At 44.9% G+C, this 19,853-nt stretch overlaps 1 protein-coding gene across 5 annotated transcripts in view; it reads right to left on the bottom strand.

Moving 5' to 3' along the window:
- CFAP251 (cilia and flagella associated protein 251) overlaps positions 1 to 18,242 on the bottom strand; it is a 71,963-nt gene extending 53,721 nt beyond the window's left edge. The window contains exons 1-5 of one of the 5 annotated variants that reach the window (XM_070475240.1): positions 18,085 to 18,241; positions 16,398 to 16,978; positions 14,956 to 15,351; positions 8,205 to 8,342; positions 5,620 to 5,729 (exon numbers count right to left, since the gene is read on the bottom strand). In XM_070475240.1, the coding sequence (XP_070331341.1) occupies positions 5,620 to 5,729; positions 8,205 to 8,342; positions 14,956 to 15,351; positions 16,398 to 16,958 (1,205 nt within the window). In that variant the 5' untranslated portion in view covers positions 16,959 to 16,978; positions 18,085 to 18,241. Of the gene's footprint in view, positions 1 to 5,619; positions 5,730 to 8,204; positions 8,343 to 14,955; positions 15,352 to 16,397; positions 16,979 to 17,608; positions 17,753 to 18,084 lie in introns of those variants that run through there. The other 4 variants (XM_070475239.1, XM_070475241.1, XM_070475242.1 and 1 more) reach the window with 4 other exon arrangements.
- Positions 18,243 to 19,853: the final 1,611 nt, after the last annotated feature.

The raw sequence follows: 19,853 nt of genomic DNA, 5'->3' as shown, positions 1-19,853 counted from the left end.
CCTAGAGCCTATTATACAGAGTGAAGTCAGGAAAAAGAAAAACAAATATCATATATTAACACATATACATGAAATCTAGAAAGATGGTACTGATGAACCTATTTGCAGGACAGCAACGGAGATGCAGACATAGAGAACAGACTTGGGGACACAGAGGGTGGGAAGGGGAAGGTGGGATGAATGGAGAGGCTAACATGGAAACATATACACTACCATATATAAAATAGATAGCTAGTGGGAATTTGATGTATGACTTAGGGAACTCAAACCAGGGCCCTGTGACAACCTAGAGAGGTGGGAGGGGGTAGGAGGTGGGAGGGAGGTTCAAGAGGAAGGGGGCATATGTATATTTATGGCTGATGCATATATTGATATACAGCAGAAACCAACACAATACTGTAAAGCAATCATCCTTCAATTAAAAATAAATTAATTTTTTAAAAAAGCTCAGGGCAGTATGTAAATATGCTATTTGTTCTCTGTCTGAGCTCGAGTCACTCCTTTGTTATCCAGGGCCAATTCTGGGCCAGGAGTGAAGGATGAGAACATGAAACAAGCTGCCTCGGACACCATCCCAGCTCGCAGCAAAGTGGCAACCTCCTCCAGGACGGGGAGAATAAACAAACATAGGCTTTCTCCACAGCAGCTTAGCTGCACGTGTCAAAGTCTTCAATGCACAGATCCTAAGGGCCACCAGTTTCACTTCTACAACTTGTTTTTTCCCTAGAGAAATAATAGCAAAAGTAAACAGAGATAAATGCCAATTCATATTCATTGCGGCATGGCTTTCACAGTAAAAATTTGGAAACAACACAGATATCCATTGATATGGGGTTTATTTAACAAATAGCATGGTAAAACCATGTAAAGAAAAAATGTCACCTTCAGAAACAATGAAGTAGATTTGAGAAAATGACTAAAATCTTGTGAAAAAAGCAAATTGCAAAGTGGTATACGTAGCATCATCCTGAATGTGTGAGAGAGTGTGTGTGTGTGTGTGTGTGTACTCATAATTAAAAAAAATTCTAGAGGAATGAACTGCAAACTACATGGTGACTCCAGATATAGGCTTGGGTAAAGGGGGACTTTCGTTTTTTTTTTAATTTCTACATGTTTGTATTATGTCACTGGCAGCACTTTAGAACTGTATGAAGCAGACAAAGCCTTAACACATGCAGAATTTAATTAGACAATATATGAATACCTGACAGAGTCAAAGTAACAAAAGAAACAGTTGAAGAAATGATGGAAGTGAGTTGTGGTGTGGGGGAGGCCCTGATCTCCACGGGAAGAGCCGGTGGTAGGAAGACTTAATCCAGGTACATGGGCTGTGTGAATCCATGGTTTTTCTTTTCTATTACTTACTTATTTGGCTGCACCGGGTCTTATCTGCAGCATGTGGGATCTTTGATATTCATTGTGTCATGTGGGATCTTTAGTTACAGCACATGAATTCTTAAGTCTCAGCATGCTAGATATAGTTTCCTGATCACGAACTGAACCCAGGCCCCGGGCATTGGGAGTCTTAGTCACTGGACTCTGGACAAGTTCCCGCAGTTGGTTTTTCATAATGGAGATCTTAATGTAAACAGGCCTCAGTATGTCACACTGGTGTACCAACTGGCTGGAACCAAGTCCACGTGCTGGCTGAGGGCCTGTCTAGTTCTCTGTCACTTGAGAAATTTTATGCCACTGAGAAGCAGCCCCCAAAATTCCCTTGAGAAGGGAGTTCTAAAGTTGTTAGGAATGCCGTACTGATGTCCTTTGTGGGCAAATGTATCTCATCTCTGGAGATAGAATTAAATGTAGAGAAGATGAGGTCAGCCGGACCTGTGCTATTAACATCTGTGATAAGAGATTTTTTTTTTAAAGGACTGAGTCATGTTTAAGAGAACTTAACATATCAGAGTCTCTGATGTGTTAACAAACAGATTAATTTGTGATTCTAATTTACAGTCTGTAGTTGATTTAGACTTGTGATTTTAAATTTAAATTGTATTAGGTTTATAAACGATATTAGAACACTTAAGAGAACTTAAGACTTGCCACATTTATGTCTAGCTTATTGCCATATTTATGTCTAGTTTATTAGATTTATGAGAATTACTTAAATACTGATGAAGGATTTATTTGTTAATCAGACTACTAAAGAACTTAAAGATGAAACTGAATATATTCCAATTCTAAATGCAGTTTAAAACGCTTAAAAGGAGATAATAACAAAATTTGTGAGCCCAAACACTAATCAGAGCCCCCCCTTATAGGCAACTGCAAAAACATGCTAGATTTGCAGAGTTAGAATTCAAGGTGAACTAATATCTCAAAGGAAGAAGTACGGTTTATCACTTTAATAAATGAATATTAATTCTAACACCAAATATCCTTTCTGGGTTCCCCAAGTCATCATTTGCAATATCGTAAAACTCATTATCAATAAATCATTTGCATTGTAAACCAGAGACACACTTTACTTTGCAGTTACAGAAAAAAATTACTGCAGAGTCACCCCCAGTCTAATGGGGGAGACAGTTCTATAAACAAGTAAAAAGCAAAGGATAAACACAGTTTGAAAGGAGGCCAGCTCTGCCTGGGCCAGGGGAGCTGTCGGCAAAGGGTCGAGAGAAGAGACACAAGTGAGAGGCCTGCCCTTCCTGCCTCAGGACAGCTTTGTCATTACTCGCAGCTGAAAAGCATGTCATTGCTACAGATGACCGCTAGGCACACAGACACGAATTTCACTTCGTGGCAGAAGTGTTTGCGTGGCTAGTGTGTGAGGTGCGAATCCCCTGCAACAAGGGCTGAATTGGCAATGAGCAGTCCTTGGAGGGTTCTCAGCAGGGGAGCAGCACAATCAGATTTTGCATTTGGCCCAAAGATCAAGCTCAAAATGTTGTGGAGAGGGACTGCCTTGGTGATACAGTGGTTAAAAACTCTGCATTTCCAAAGCAGGGAGTGTGGGTTGGATCCCTGGTCAGGGAACTAAGATCCCACATGCCACATGGCCAACAAAATAAATTAAATAAGATCTTTTTTAAAGAAAGTTGTGGAGGAAAACCATACGATGCTGTTGGCCACACATGTGTATTTAATACAACAGCAAATATTCTGGAACAAAATGCTCCAAATTGACTAGAGGACTAAGATTGGAGATGGTGGCCAAAGGAGACTAGCTTCCAATTAAAATGTATTAAAGTAATTAAAAAAAAATCAACAGATGAGTGGATAAACAGAATGTATATTCATGCAATGGAATCTTAGATATAAAAAGGAATGGAATACTGATTCATGCTACAATATGGAAGAATTTGGAAAATATTATGCTAAGTGAAAGAAGCCAGACACAAAAGCCACATATTGTATGACTCCATTGACATGAGATGTCCAGTACAAGCAAATCTACAGAGATAGAAAAGCAGATGAGAGGCTACCAGAGGCTGAGGGGAGGGAGAGTGAGGAATTCATTCCTTCAGGTTTTCTGGTTGGGTGGTGCAAGTGTTCTGCAAATGGTGGTGATGATTGCTTAACATTGTGAATGTAATTAATGCCAGGGAATTTTACGTGTAAAAGTAGTTCAGGAGCTTCTCTGGTGGTCCAGTGGTTAAGATTCCATGCGTCCACCGCAGGGGGCGATGGTTCGATTCGTGGTTGGAGAAGTGGGTTGGATTTGTGGTTGGAGAAGTTCCACGTGCCGCACAGTGTGGCCAAAAATAAATAACTAAAAGAAAAAGTGGTTCAGTGCCATGAGGGGGGCGGGGCTTGAAGAGTGAAACTGCAAGGGGAGCAGGGGAGATCCGTCAGGAGGCTGTTGCAGTGGCCCAAGCAGGAGAGGATGGACAGAGGCAGAGGTTATTTGGAGGCGAAGGCACAGGACTTTTGGACATTTTGGCAGGGGAGGCCCATGGGACCGGCAGGTGGAACGCCCTCCAGCAGCGCCCCCTCAGCAAACACAGGAAACAGAGAGAAAGATGGTCTGGTTTCAAGCGCTGGGTGTGCTCCTGCCCGGCTGGAGAACGTCACCAACAGCACCCGCATCCCCTCGTGCCACAGCTAAGGAACAGCTAGAGGAGGATAAGGCTGAGGAGAATCTGAGAGGGAACAGACAGCACTGGGCGGAGAACCAGGGGACATGGTGTCAGAAGAGCCAAGGGAAGTGAAGGGTATTGAAAGCCACTGAGAGGTCAAGCGAGGTAAGGACTGCGGCTAGGTAACACGGCCCTATAGATGCCACGGGTCACCGGGGGAGGGGAGTTCCTGTTTCCAGAAATTCAACATAACTTCTTCCTAAGCTTCCTCTCCACCTGGACTCGTCTAACCCACCTCACCTCTCCCCACCCCACCCTCCACACCCAATCAAGCCCTTACAATCTTGTCAATGAAACTGACACTGCCCTCTGTCTCTAGGACCAGGAATTACGAAAGGACACACATTGAGCATCTACCCTGGGCCGGGTACTGTGCTCTGGATCTTCATAACAATCCCGTAAGGTAAGTAGTGTAGGTCAGATGGTGCGCTCCTCAAAATTCATTCCACCCAGAACCTCAGAATGTGACCTTACATGGAATCAGAGTCTCTGCAGGTCTAAATAGTTAAGATGAGGTTATACTGGCTTAGGGAGAACCCTAAACCCAATGACTCGTGTCTTTAGAGGAGAAAAGACTTTACAGAGAGATACAGAGGGGAAAACACCACATGAAGCAGAGGCTGGAGGGACATGTCTACAGGTTAAGGGTCACCAAGGATGCCAGTGACTACCTGAAGTCAGGAGGGGAGCATGGGACAGATTCTCTCTCAGGGCCCCGAGGAGCTCCCTGCAGACACCCTGACTTCAGATGTCTGGCCTTGCAAACAATGAGAGAATAAATTTCTGTAATTTATGCCACCTAGTTGGGGGTAATTTTTTTTGTATATATATTTATTTATTTTACTGTGCCAGATCTTTTAGCTGCAGCATGTGGGATCTAGTTCCCTGACCAGGAATCAAATCCCAGGCCCCCTGTATTGGAAGTGCAGAGTCTTAGCCACTGGATCACCAGAAAAGTCCCTGGAGGTAATTTCTCACAGCAGCCCAGGGAAGCAAAGATGGTATGATTAGCCTTCTCTTTTTTTTTTTTTGCAGATGGTGAAAGTCACACAACTTCTCTGGGCCTCCCAGCTGGGTGAGTGTGAACTGGCCTCCCCTCAGTCCAGTGTACCTGGTAGCGTCAGTCGCTCAGTCATGTCTGACTCTTTGCAACCCCATGGGCCTGCCTGCCAGCTTGTCTGTCCATGGAATTCTCCAGGCAAGAATACTGGAGTGGATAGCCATTCCCTTCTCCAGAGGATCTTCCCGACCAAGGGATCGAACCCAGGTCTCCTGCATTGAAGGCAGATTCTTTACCATCTGAGCGACAGGGTTTCTGGGCTTAAAGAGCCAAGAATTGTCCATGGGAAATTCATCAAAGTAATGTCACTCCCATGGGCCTTGAGGCAGGAAGACAAACTCTCCTGGGACCCTTGCACCTTGCCCTGCATCCCAGCACCAGCTTCTGTATCCCCAGACCAGCATGTCTTGTTTTTTGCGAGTTACAGCAGCCTGTTACTGTACATATATGAGGAGGAGGTGGCTTTGGCGTGCCTACCCTGTAAAAGAGTCCCATATGATGATCAGGCAGCCGGGCCCTTTGTCGGCCGTGGCGACCCAGCGCCTGTCTTCGCTGATGCAGAGGCAGGAAATGATGTTGGGGTGGCCCTGCGGACATGAAGAGAAGATGCTCTGAGACAAGGAGGGTGCGGCCCAGCCCAGCACCAGCAGGAAAGGCGGGACCCCAGAGAGAGAACTGAGCTCCCCGTCTGGTCTCTACCACTGAACATCCGACTCCTGCCCACTTTCCCAGTGTTACTCTAAGGCCAGAGGTTTTCAAACTTTCCCTTGAAACGCTTGTGGGAGGGACTTCCCTGATGGTCCAGGGGTTAAGACTTCACCTTCCAATTCAAGGGGTGTGGGTTCCATCCCTGCTGGAGGAGTTAAGATCCTACATGCCTCAGGACCAAGAAACCAAAACATAAAACAAAAGTAATACTGCAACAAATTCAACAAAGACTTTAAAAATGACCCACATTTTAAAAAAAAAGTATTAAAAAAACCCAAAACACTAACAGGACAAGCTACACTCCCCACAAGAACAGTAGCTTCCTAGGGGTCGAGGCATGTACCTGACTCTGAACCCTGGTTGAGAATAAATGTCTGGGTCCTCCCAGGTCCCACCTCCTTGGACCTCCCTGCTGGCCTCATCTCCCTTAAAACTGCTCACTCGGGTCCCCGAGCAGCTCTGGAGCCAAAGCCTCTTTGCTGGCCTCTGCTTTCACTGTATCCTCCTACAATCCTCCCCATGCAACAAGGAATCTTCTGGAAACACAAACAAGAGATGGCAGCCAGGAAACAACCTCTATTGCCCTCTTTCCATGTCAACCCCTCGCTCACTCTGGCCTCTTCTCTGGGCCCGACACAAAAGGCCTGACAACCTGGAGCTCTCTCTGTGGGGGATGCTCTTGCCCCCAAAACTACCCCTGGCTGGCTCATGCTCAGCCTTCGGGTCTCATCAAAAATAGTACTTTTCTATTCCCTGCCCACCAGTTCAGAGGAAGTCTTCTCAGATTTTGATTTTTCTCTTTTAGAGCAATTTCACATACCCATTCCAGTGATTGTTATAATGTTTATTTTTATGCAATTTTTAAGTATTTTTTAATTTATTTATTTGCTGTGCCAGGTCTTTAGTTGCAGCTCGTGGGATCCTCAGTCTTCAGGTCAGCATGCCGGACCTTTTAGGTGTGGCATGGGAGCTCTTAGTTGCAGCACACAGGATCTTCAGTTGTGGCATGTGGGAACTAATTCCCTGACCAGGGATCAAACCCAGGCCCCCTGCTTTGGGAGCATAGAGTCTTAGTCACCAGACCACCAGGGGAAGTCCCTAATCTTTAGTTATATATTTATGCATTCACTTGGTTAATGTCTGCCTCTCCATGGTGGGGGGAACTAGATCTGTTTTGTTCACGATGTCATCTGAAACATAATGGTTAAGACAAATACACATGGAAATGAATGAATGGCCAAGGCCCCACCCAGCCATCCGCTCTGGGGAGGCTGGACGCCTGCCTGGCTGCTCCTTGCTTCTCAGCCCATCTGCCCCTCCTCCACATCCCTATCATCACACTGTCCCTTCTCCCCCTGCTGCACTCGGCGCTGCACATTCAACTAAGCACCAAGAAGGGCATGCGGACTGTGTGTATTTCAGGACTTCTAGGAAGCAAATTCCTGAAGTTACACCCATGTGTCTTGGATCCCTGGCAGGATGCTGAGTACTGGCTGACCTCTTGGAAAAATACTTGGTGAAGCTTCTGATCTAGGCATTGACTGAGGAAGGTCCTTATTAAAATAAGGACCCCTCAACTGAAAGGGGTGATGTGGAACTATTCACCAGGTTAACTAGTAGAAATTCAGACACTGGAAAAACATGACGTTTGGACAGGTAAATGAAAATGAAAGGGGTCAAAAAACTTCTGGAACAGAGGAAGCAGAGCAGTGTAGGGATGGAAGGTGTGTAGGGCATTTAGGGAGGCACTTAGTGGGTGTAAATAAAAACAGATGCAGGAGGGAGGAGAGAGAGGACAACTGACCTACTTAGTACCTTCAAGTCAGGAGACCTGAACCTGAGACCTGGCTTTACCACCTGCTAGAGCAGCCTTGGGCCAGTCAGTTAAATTGACCTGAGCCTCAGTTTCCTCTCCTGTGAAATAGGGATATTAACAACCACTTTTCAGCATGAGTAGGAGGATCAAAGCCCTGGGAGCCCTGGAAAGGAGGCTAAGGGTTAATGAGGTCTGAATCCCTGCTGAAGAGCTTCCCTTTGCATTTCATCATTGTCCTGTGGAGACAATATGGTCTCTCCTGACCCCATTTTTATAAAAATGTAAAAAAAATACAGATGCTTTAGACTCTAGTTACTATAAAATTAAAGTCAACTGCTATTTGTAAATTGATTCTGATTAGAATCAGAAAGACCATAAACAGCAAAAGTTGTTTGCAAACAGAATTTGCTATGGTTCAGAAGGGAGGAAGGAACATGTGACTGAGATAGAATGAGGTTGGTCCTGGGAATAAAAACCAAAGTGCTGTATTCAAGTTAACGACAACCTCTTTCACCAGAAGTAAGAGAAGCCTGCAAACCTGAAGATGGTGCTGGTTGTTCTTGAGGACGTTGTAGATGACCCCAGTGTGACCACTGGCGTAGAGAAGGACTCTCTGGTTTTCTCGAATGTAGTAAACAGGAAGGGAACTGTTCCACCCGAATGACCAGGTCATGGTCTGGAAGACAAAGGTAAAACCAGCAGGACACTAAGGTGTGTGAGCTCAGAGCTGGGCCTCGGGGTGATCTTAGCATGAGTCCTGGAGGAAGAGGGTTCACATCATCAGCCAATAAAGAGACACCACCTTGGAACTTCCCTGGGGGTTCAGTAGCTAAGAATATACCTCCCAACACAGGTTATGTGGGTTCTATCGCTGGTCGAAGGAACTAAGATCCTGTGTGCGCGGGGCAACTAAGCCCTCAGGCTGCAACTCAAATCCAAAACTGCCAGCAAATAAATTTTTTTTTAAAGAGAGAAACATCACCTTGAGAAATCCTCAAGAACATGTTACTATGTGGATGACCCCTAAGAATGTGATGCTAAGTGAAAGCAGTCAGATGCAAAGGACCACATAGTGTATGACCCCATCTATAAGGAAATGTCCAGAATAGGCAAATCCATAGAGATGGAAAGTAGGTCAATGGTTTCCAGGGGCTGGGGGAGGAAGTGGGGAGTGACTGCTTACTGTGTATGGGTTCTTTTTGGGGTGACGGAAATGTTCTGAAATTAGATAGTGGCAAACGTTGCATAACCTTGTGAATGGGCTAAGAAACCAAACAATTGTACTTTCTTTCTTTCTTTTTTTTTTTTTTTGGCTGCGTCCTTTCTAAGTTGAGGCATGCAGGGATCTTCGTTGGGTCATGAAGGATCATTCATTGCAGCACACAAACTTTCCAGGTGTAGCAATGAAGACCTAGCTGCTCTGAGGCATGTGGGATCCTAGTTCCCCAACCAGGGATTAAAACCCGTGACCCTGCATTGGCAGGTGGACTCTTAACTACTGGATCACCAGGAAAGACCCACCTGTACATATTAAAAGGGTAAATTTTCATAGACATAGAAAACAAACTTATGGTTACACAAGGGGAAAGTGTATTGGGAAGGAGGGATAAACTAGGAATTTGAGATGAAAATATACATACTACTATATATAAAACAGATAACTAACAAGGACCTACTGTATAGCACAGGGAACGATGCTCAATATCTTATAATAATCTATAAGGGAAAAGAATCTGAAAAAGATATATATACACACACATATATATACACATACAAATATATATTATATATAACTGAATCACTTTGCTGTACACCTGAAACTAACATTGCAAATCAACTGCATTTCAACAAAAATAACTTAAAAAAAACTCAAAGGGTACACTTTACAGGGATGTGAAGAAACCGGGACCTTTATGCATTATGGGTGGGAGTGTGAAACGGTGAAGCTGCTGTGGAAAACAGTGTGGCGGTTCCTCAAAAAAACTGAAAATACAATTACCATGTGATCCAGCCATTATACTTTCAGGTATATTCCCAAAAGAACATCAATCAGAGTCTCAAAAAGATACGTGTACACCCATGTTCAGAGCAGCACGTTTTGCAATAGTCAAAAGGCAGAGGCAACCCCAGGGTCCGTGGACAGATGAATGGATAAACAATGTGTGAATATTATTCAGCCTCCAAAGGGACAGAGATTCTGACACATGCTCCAACGTGGATGAGCCTTCAGGACATAATGAAAGTAAAATATGCCAGTCACAAAAAGACAAATATGAACTAAATGGTTCCACTTATATGAGACTGAGAATAGTCAAATTCATAGAGACAGAAAGTAGAAGGGTGTTAGCCGGGAATGGGTGGGGGGTGGGGAGTTGGCAGCTATAGGTACAGTGTATGTTTCACAAGATGAAGAGAGTTATGGGGATGGCGATGAGGACAGTTGCACAATTCTATGAATGTATTTACTGGGTTGGCCAAAAAGTTCAGTAGGGTTTTTCCATAACAGCTTATGGGGTTTTCCCTGGTGGCTCAGTTGGTAAACAATTCACCTGCATGCAGGAGACCTACGTTCGATCCCTGGGTAGGGAAGATCCCCTGGAGGAGGAAATGGCAACTCACTCTAGTATTCTAGCCTTGAAAATCCCATGAACAGAAGAACCTGTGGGCCATAGTCCATGGGGTCGCAGAGGTCAGACACAACTTAGCGACCAAACCACCACCACCTAACATGGTTTTTCCTTACAGAAAAACTAGAACAAACTTTTTTGCCAACCTAAGAAAATCATTTTACATGTAAAAATGGTTATGACGGTAAGTTTTATATTATATACATTTTAACACAATCTGATTAAAACTATTTATTTATTTGGCTGCACCAGATCTTAGCTACAGCACGTGGTATCTTTAGTTGTGGCATGAGAACTCAGTTGTGGCATGTGGGAACTAGTTCCCCGACCAGGAATAGAACTCAGGCCCCCTGCACTGGGAGTCTTAGCCACTGGCCCGCCAGGGAAGTCCCTTACCATAATCTTTTAAGAAGCAGTTAAGAGGGTGGATTTTATGGTATGTGATTGATAATGCCATTTAGAAAGAAAAGCAAAGATGCAAGGTGCTTACACAGGTATGTTTACTGTGTAAGAATTCAGTGAGTTCTACACTTGTGTGTGCACTTTCTCTTTGTATATTTTAATAAAAATGTTTCCTTTAAAAATAAAGGAAAGCTTTCAACAGTAAATAGAAACAGCTTCCTATTTACCTACTCTCCAGAACCTAGAACCCAGTTCAGTAATCAACCACACAGTGAGCACTGATTGTTGTGAAATTCAATTTACTGAATAAGAGTATGTAGAATGGATAAGTTATAATAAAGTCACTAAGTAACTTCTTAAGAAAGGCAATTATTTAGCCTGAGTATTTGTTCCTTACTCACTATTCTCCCTGGAAGGACAAAGTATTCACTATAAAGATACAAAATTCCCACTAATGCAAGAATAACAGAGGAGACTAGGGGTGGAAGAAGGCACAAGGGACTACAGAGGGATTCTTTGTTTTTCACTCCATTTTTCTATAACCTAAAACTGCTGCCCCTCCCCCCCATAAAGTCTATTTAAAAAATTAACCAAGGCTGATGTGGTAGAGTGTTTAAAATAATGGTTATGTAATTAGTTACCAAAAATCAGTGAATTATATTGGAGCATAGAGATGAAATCTGGTGCATTTCCTTTCTGATATTTGAATGAAACAAGGTTAAATGATGGACCATATATTTCTCCCAAGACATAGTGGACAACATGGCCGATTTCTCTCCTACACACTTCATTCTCCATTATCTCCTTATTCCATCTGCTCATTTGCTGTAACTTATATTTATATTTAGATCTTTTATTGCGTGGGCATGAATGGTAGAATTGTGGAATCATAATTGTCTCAAGCTGCACCTTCTAGGAATGGAAATATTTCACGTCTAGATGGATCTTTTTTTAAATTAATTTATTTGGCTGTGCTGGTCTTAGTTGCAGTACACAGGATCTTCATTGTAGCCTGTGAGGTCTAGTTCCCTGACCAGGGATCAAACCAGCAACCCCTGCATTGAGAGTGCGGAATCTTAAGCACTGGACCATCAGGGAAGTCCCCTCTAGCTGCTTCTTAAAAGCCAATTTCTTCATGTGAAAGGGTTCTTTTGGAAACCTGGTAATTCTAAAAGACCTTATAGTCATCCTGGAAATTTATTTTCCAACTTAACAAATTAGTTATAAAAGGAACACATTCTTAACTAGACTCCTGCCTCCAGGTAAAACAACTCTTCCAAGATCAAAACTAGATGGACCTCACTCAGTAGTCACAGAACTTCCTTGAGCAGCCCTACCATTAACCAAAATCACACAGGACTCATATTCATTGCATTTTGCACTAGTTTTGACGTTTATGATAGATGATCATGGGGACAGTCACCTCTCATATTAATCTTCTTCATAATTAATCATGGTGATCTGGAAAACAAAACTTGATTGTCAAAACCAGATTTCACTATATTTGATAGCCATGATTCTTTCTCATAAACTCATGATACCTTGTTTTTTGGGTGGAGATGGTATCCACGGTTATGCCTATTTACCATGAGCACTTCAACTTATGACAGGCCTCTGGGATAAGGCAGGGGACCCCAAAGGAAAAGGAGGGTGCTGCAGCACATAGATGGAGAAGTATATGCACTGAAGAGTTAGGGGAAACACACTGCCTGAAACCACCCACCCTGTCCAGGCAGCATAAGTAACCACGGCATGAATTATTTCACAACAGGAGGTCCCAACAGGAACACAACCCTCCTCGCTGGCGTCCATCTTGGCTGAGCAACGCCTGCGCCACCGGGAAGGACCCTGATTGGCCAGAGACAACCTGGATGCTAATCCCATCACCATAAAACCTGAGACTGTGAGCCATGTGGCAGAGCAGTCCTCCTGGGTTTTCTTACCCTCCTGCTCTCCACCTGGGCACCCCTTCCCAATAAAGTCTCTTGCTTTGTCAGCACATGCATCTCCTCAGACAATTCATTTCCGAGTGTTAGACAAGAGCCCACTTTCGGGCCCTGGACGGGGTCCCCTTCCTGCAACAGAAGCACCTTTGGTGAGAGCAAGAAATTAGAAATAGCGTAAATGACCATCAATAAGGAAATAGCTGAATTTAAAATGAGGAAGTGGATACACATGCACTGATACAAAAAAATCCTCTAAGAGATATTAAGTGCAAAAACATTTTACAGAGGTGCAGAATATCTCACTGGTTAAAACAAAAACTGAAATACAAACTCGTGTGTGTGTGTGTGTGTGTGTGTGTGTGTGTGTCTGTGTGTGTAGATACATAATTGTATATGTACCAGAAAAAGTCTGGAAAGATACATGGTTATACCAAACTGCAACAGTAATCACCTCAGGAAAATGGTTTTGGGTGAGAGTGTGTTAAAGAATAGGAATCTTAGCCATATATATATATATATGCTTTTCTTTTTTAAAGAAAAAAGAAATAAAGGGTGAATTTTTTTAAGAAAAATAAATACAGACTATTTATTTATCTGGCTGCACCAGGTCTTAGTTGTGGCACACAAGATCTTTGAGCTTAGGATCTTCAGTTGCAGCATGTGGGATCTAGTTCCCTGGCCAGGGATCAAACCCAGACCCCTTGAATTGGGAGCACAAAGTCTTAGCCACTGAACCTCCGGGCAAGTCCCTGAGAGAGAGAGAGAGAGAGAGCACTTATTCATTTTAACAAAAAGAAGAAATAAAGGCAAAAGGAAAGGAAAAAGAAAGTGCCCTCAAAGAGCTAAGCAAACTTGCAAAGGGGGACAGCCTCTGCAAGTTTGGTTCTACAACAAGCCCAAGGCTAACAGGGGCCCAGACCTGTGTGGTGGCTTTTGTCAAGTCCAGGGAGCGGGGGCCCTGGTACAAAGATCACTTGCTGTCATCAGTGATATCACCCGATTTCCGGTTAGGTGGCTAAATAAGACCAATGTCCTCATGGGCTCTAAAAAACTCAAAGTTATTCTTTCTTTCAGACCAAGCAACTGCAAGCTTGAAGCTTTAACTCCACTGCTCAAAGCCAGCCACATCTACAGAAAGGAGGCTGTCAGTTTCTCTGCACTTCCCCCTCGGCGTCCTTCCATTACCACCACCACCACCACCCATTCATCATCTGGTTGTTAACACTTGTCAAGTGCTCACTCTGTGTTAGGAACTGCATTAAGTATACACACTCCATCACTTATGAATCTTCCAAAGGCATGGATCTACAGTGGAGAGGCGGGGGAAAGATGAATCCCAGGAAACAATTTTCAGAAAGTAGCAGATGGAGGAAGAAGGGGGAAAAGAAACCTCCTCTTCCTTCTCTTGGCAAATGATAATATTTTTATTCCTCGCAGATGGTGCCTCCTTGCAATGCTGTCAGTGGCAGCAAAGGCAGACTCCATTGGACCGACTGGTGCTTTTCCTGGTGGCTTTCACGTCTTCCAGACCTTTCGCTTATTGATCCATCTTGGGGTGGCTAGTTTTTAGGAAGCTGTCATGGTTTGGGGAGCTGGTGAAGGGATCAAGCCAGTTACAGGGGAAGAGGTGAGGAGAGAAGGAGAAAGAGAATTGGTGGCTGGAAGAGAAGTATTAGAATATCAAAGAGAGAGAGTGGGAAAGGGAGAGAAACAGATAGAGAGAGGGGAGAGGGGAAAGGGGAGAGAGAGATTTTGAGTCTCCCACAAGAAAACGACACCCTGGGCTTCCCTGGTGGCCCGGTGGTTAAGACTGCATGCTTCCATTGCAGAGGGCATGGGTTCCATCCCTGGTCGAGGAACTCCCCACATGCCTCAAGGCGCGGCCAAAAAAAAAAAGAAAGAAAGAAAGAAAATAACACCCTATGCAACAGACAAACCGCTTGTGGAATTTCTTTGCCTGCAGAACAGTGCCGCTATCAAACCCAGATGCAGCACATTCTGTCACACACGGCCAGCCAGAGCTCTGAACTGAACTTTAAAAAGACCCAAGTCTATGATTAGCTTAAAATGGATCTTTCTGGTGGCATTTTTTTCCATAGGCATAAAATTCCCCTACTTCAAAATACTCTCAAAGCACTGGGGGCCATTTGGCAGCTTGGATAGGAGGAGGGTTTGAGGGAGAATGGATACACATATGTGTATGGCTGGGTCCCTTTGCTGTTCACCTGAAACTTTCACAACATTGTTAATCAGCTATACTCCAAAAAAAAAAAAAGTTTTAAAAAGTAAACACATAAAAGGATGCCACACTTACCAAGGGATACAAGTTGGTACTCTCCCTCCTTTGGAACAAAATGTCCTCGGTGGCGGTGGAGACCAGCGATGCCTTGGTGATCCTTGCTTTGGGCTGTGATTCTTCTTCGCTTTTCTCGCTGGTATATGATACTCTCATTTCTTTTCTCCTTTCCCTGTTTTCCTGCTCCAAGTCTCCCCTTTCTGGTTCCAAGTCTCTCCCTTCTTCTTCTTCCAATTCATCTTGGGGCCTCTGGTAGAGCTCGCCTGAAGGCTGCCTTTCCGGGAAACTAATCAGTGGTTCCCCAGAAGTGGTTACATCCAAATCCAGAAACTCTAATTGTGAGCCAGGGCTTCTTGGAAGCTCGAACATTTCCAAAAGCTCTGATTGTAATGAATGCTTTGACTCGCTACTTTTCTTTAAAAAAAAAAAAGAAATAAAAAGGAGACTGTGATGCCAAATACAGTACATGCTGCTACAGTCCCTCATTTAGTTTCCTTTCTTTTCCTAATCAGCCAGTCTTAGTGTTAGCCTCACATCAGAATTATGAACCACTTTAAAAGAGAGCCTGGGATGTTTTGTACTCAAATAACAGGAATCGTGGGTGTGTTAAGTTTATTCTCAGCTTACTAGCAGACCCACAACAGCAAAATGATTCTTCTAAGTGGCCTCCAAAACCACCACAAAGTCACAGAGAGTCACTTCTCCTTGGGGCTTCCCAGGTGGCTAAGTGGGTAAAGAATCCACCTACAATGCAGGAGATGCAGGAGACTCAGGTTTGATCCCTAAGTTGGGAAGATCCCATGGAGGAAGGCATGGAAACCCACTCCAGTATTCTTGCCTGGGAAAGTCCACAGACAGAGGAGCCTGGCAAGCTACAGTCCACAGGGTCCCAGAGATTCAGACACGGCCGAAGCGACTGAGCACACAGGCGCACACTTCTTGGACCACAGCTGAGTTTTACAGGCTGACTCTTTAGATAAGCACACTCCAGTTAACCACTGTCCTTTAAGTCAGCTCTGGCACACACTTCCTCCAGGAAGATTTCCTTGATCATCTGCTAAGCTGGGTTGTCAGCCTTAATACAGATACATATCTCTTATGCATCTCTCAATCACTCTACTTAGTTCAGTTGTTTGTTTGTTTTAATATTTATTTGACTGTGCCAGGTCTTAGTTGTGGCAATATGGGGTCTAATTCCCTGACCAGGGATCCAACTCAGGCCCCCTGCATTGAGAGCTCAGAATCTTAGCCACTCAACCACCAGGGAAGTCCCCTCACTCCACTTAGTTTTCTAACACTTGCTCTTCAGTTATGGGTCTGCCTCCTTACACAACCTAGAGCTCTAAGAGAATGGATTGTGTCTTATTTGGTTTTATATTCCCATAGCCGGGCAGGTAAGTGGGTAACAAGCATGCAATTAATGATTAGGAAAGAATGAACAAATGACAATTCCAACTTACTAGGGATGTTTCTGAGAAGATGGTCTGGGAATCAATCTGTGTAAATCTCTCCAAACTGATCATGGACGTGGTGATTTCTTCGGGCTCTACAGAGGTTTCTTCCTGTGCTCCTGAGGCCTCCTCTTTCTCCTCCAGTGCTTCTGCAGTCTCTTCCCCTACTTCTTCTTTGACAGCCTCCTTCCCAAATCCTTCCACCACTTCCTCTCCCTTCCCTCCCTCTTCCCCATGCTCCTCCACTCTCTTCTCCCCTTCCCCTTCTTCCTCCTCTTCTTCCTCTCCCTCCTCCTTCCCTTCCCTGTCCTCCTCTTCCTCTTCTCTTCTCTCCACCTCTCCTTCCTCCCCATCCTCTGCTTCCACCTCCTCCCCAAACTCCCTCCCTTCTTCTCCCTCCTCCTCCTCTGGAGACGCTGTCCATGCTAATGTGTTAACTTCTTTTAATTCCCCTTGCATATTTTCTAGCCCTTCAAAATTTGGATCTTCTTCTTCTTCTTCATCTTCTTCTTGCATTTCTATTTCTCCGTATTCTGTTTCTTCTAGTGGGTTTTCCTCTGCATCTGACATTCTTCTCTTTGGAGTTTTCTCTAAAGAAATTTTGAACATAATAATCAGCAGGGACCTCTTTGTCCCACTTCGATTTCCTGGTCCACAAACACATCAGCTGGCAATGCCAGCTCTGTCCCTTTCCATGAGAATGAGAAGAATGCCAGACTCCTGGGAAAGCTTGTCCAAAATCTTTAAAAATATTGATGCCCAACACCCCCTCCCCCCTGCCCCCGGGGATTCATTCCTTTCTAGGAATAATTTTAGAGCCCTCTAACTCACTTTAAATATACTCATATTCCCACAGGCAGCAAAATGATAACTCAGGCATTGGCAACAATTCTAAGCATATGAATCAAGGAAGAAGCAGGTAGTGGTGAAAAGTGTCTTTTCAGTCAGCCTGTGCTGGCACTGAATCCCAGTTCCACCACTCAGTAGTTCTGTGACCCTGGGCAAGTCACTTTACCCCTCAGAGTCTAAATTTGCTCACTGGCAAAATGAAAATGATAACCCTACATTCTGGGGGTCTTATGAAGATGAGGTGACATATGTAAAATGCTCAACAGAGCTGCAGCACAGAGTGCGTGAGAAATGGCAGCAGTCGTCTAGAAAGTTTAAAAGCCTTTTAAAACTAAACTTCCAGTGGTTCAGACGGTAAAGCGTCTACCTACAAGGCGGGAGACCCGGGGTCGATCCCCGGGTGGGGAAGATCCTCTGGAGAAGGAAATGGCAACCCACTCCAGTACTCTTGCCTGGAAAATCTCATGGGAGGAGCCTGGTGGGCTACAGTCCATGGGGTCACAAAGAGTCGGACACGACTGAGCCACTTCACTTCACAAAAGCCTTTTAACGTATTCTCTCATTTATTCCTCACAGCAAACTTGAGTCTGAGGCGCTGAGAGGTGTAGCGACTTATTCAAGGTAAAACAGCAAGTAAGAAGCAGTTGGGGGGGGGGGGGGGGGCGGTAGGGGAGGGGACGGGGAGTAGGGGTGGGGGGAGCAGGTGTCTGCCCTTGGGGGCACGAAGCCCAGGCGCGGTTGAGGTTTCCCTGGAGCTGCCTCAGGCCGGGCCCAGGTGGGGTGAGCGCCCCCCGCCCCCCGAGAGGCACCAGGCCCTGCCTTGCCAGGGACCCCGCTCCTGACTCACAGAGCGCACCCACCCGGTCCTCAAAGGCCGGGGTCGTCCCGCTGCGTGAAGCCCTCTTCCCACCTCCCGGCCTCCAGCTGCGGCCGCTTTCTCCACAGGCTCCCTAGTTACGGTTGCCAACCAAGCCCCGTCTCCATGGTAACCGCTGCCGCTGCAGGCGACTGGCCGTAAAGCAAGAAGGCTGGACCGAGATCACATGCCCAGAAAGAGGCGGGAGCGGGCCGAGCACGCCCCCTGGCGGTTCGTGGGGAGAAGCGCCGCCGCGACTTGGCGCGCTGAAATTGGCTTTCCTCCTCTTCTCTGTCCCCAACTTTTTCCCTTGAAGCCATCCACTAAGAAGCTGCAGCGGCCAATCCCAGCAATTCTGACTTTCTGAAGGCTTAACAAAATTAAGTGAAGAAGTACGAACTGTTTGATAAAATTCTCTTTGTCAAAAGCAAACTGAATTTTCCGGTCTTGTTAATGCACCTTACAGCTGTCCTCCAAGGCTCCTCGCCCGGGGAACTACATGTTGTGTAGATCATTTTAGCTGGCTGGGATTAAATATTACACAGGTTACATTATCTTGCGATTCTTATCACAAAATGTTTCTATCAAACCAGTGTGGTAAAATCCATTAGGATGATTCCAACTCAAAGCAACCCTCCACTAGCCCCTCAAAAAAGACAGCCTGCCTGCCTATCCATCCTGAGGTTTCTGAAGGAAGACATGAAGGAAACCAGCCAAAGGCACTGAGGCAGAAGACTGTTTTAGGAGGACTGAATGCTTCTCCTGACGCCACCACACCCTCTTATCACAAGGCTGGTTTTATCAAGCATGTGGGTTTGTGTGTGTGTGCTCAGTCCTATCCAACTCTTTGCGACCCCATGGACTGTAGCCTCCATCCTCTGCCCATGGAATTTTCCAGGCAAGAATACTGGAGTGGGTTGCCATTTTCGACTCCAGGGGATCTTCATATACACACATCTCAAAAAAAGTAAAAGGGATTACTGGATGGGACAAACCTGTTTATTATAGTCTAAGGTTTATAAAAAGAGATTGGAAAACACATGGAATTAGAAAAAACAATTTAAACAGCAAACACAGCACATCTGTGGCTACAAGGGGGGAAATCCAGGTGGAAGTTTGGCTAGGGTACACAGTTTGGGGTACTCAATAGGAGGTCTTTCCAGTTGAGCATGAGTGCCCATGGACAGGAGCACACCCAGTACTGACTCCTGTCAGGACGACCTGGTATCTGTATCCAAGCCAAGCAAATCCAGTCCTGAGGAACCTGAACATGTGTTCAGCAGAATGTGCCAATGCCCTCTGAAACAGAAGGTGGTCTGGCAGTAACTGTGGAGATAAGCATTGTAATACGGTGACGAGAAGGAACGTAAAACAGGGAGTCACTAAGTATCACTGAAACTCACACTGCCACGTTCAAGAAAGAAAAGGCAGGCAGGAGGAATCAGCATTTTCAAGAAACCAGGTCTGCACACCCTGCTGATTCTCATCAGTAATGTCAACACACCTTAGGAGGTTCAATTATGAAAAGTCATTAGGGGCTAATTTGCAGGGTCTTTTATTCCAGAAAAGGACCTTTTTGCTCTCAGGTGGGTTATGGAAAGGAAGCTGACACTATACTGAGCTACCAGGCGTACTTCTTGGCTTCCCTTAATCTTAGAGGGAGCTGTGGCCCTGGAGATTCAAATGCTGAGGATGCAATTTCTGTAGCCAGAGCAGCAATGCTGCAATGCAAGAGCAGATGGTGCAGCCTGAGTGTTTGG

The sequence above is a fragment of the Odocoileus virginianus genome, chromosome 12 (assembly GCF_023699985.2).
Source record: "Odocoileus virginianus isolate 20LAN1187 ecotype Illinois chromosome 12, Ovbor_1.2, whole genome shotgun sequence".
In the NCBI taxonomy this organism is placed as follows: Eukaryota; Metazoa; Chordata; class Mammalia; order Artiodactyla; family Cervidae; genus Odocoileus; species Odocoileus virginianus.
The sequence above is the reverse complement of the archived record's forward strand: the minus strand, read 5'-3'. Positions and strand labels throughout refer to the sequence as shown.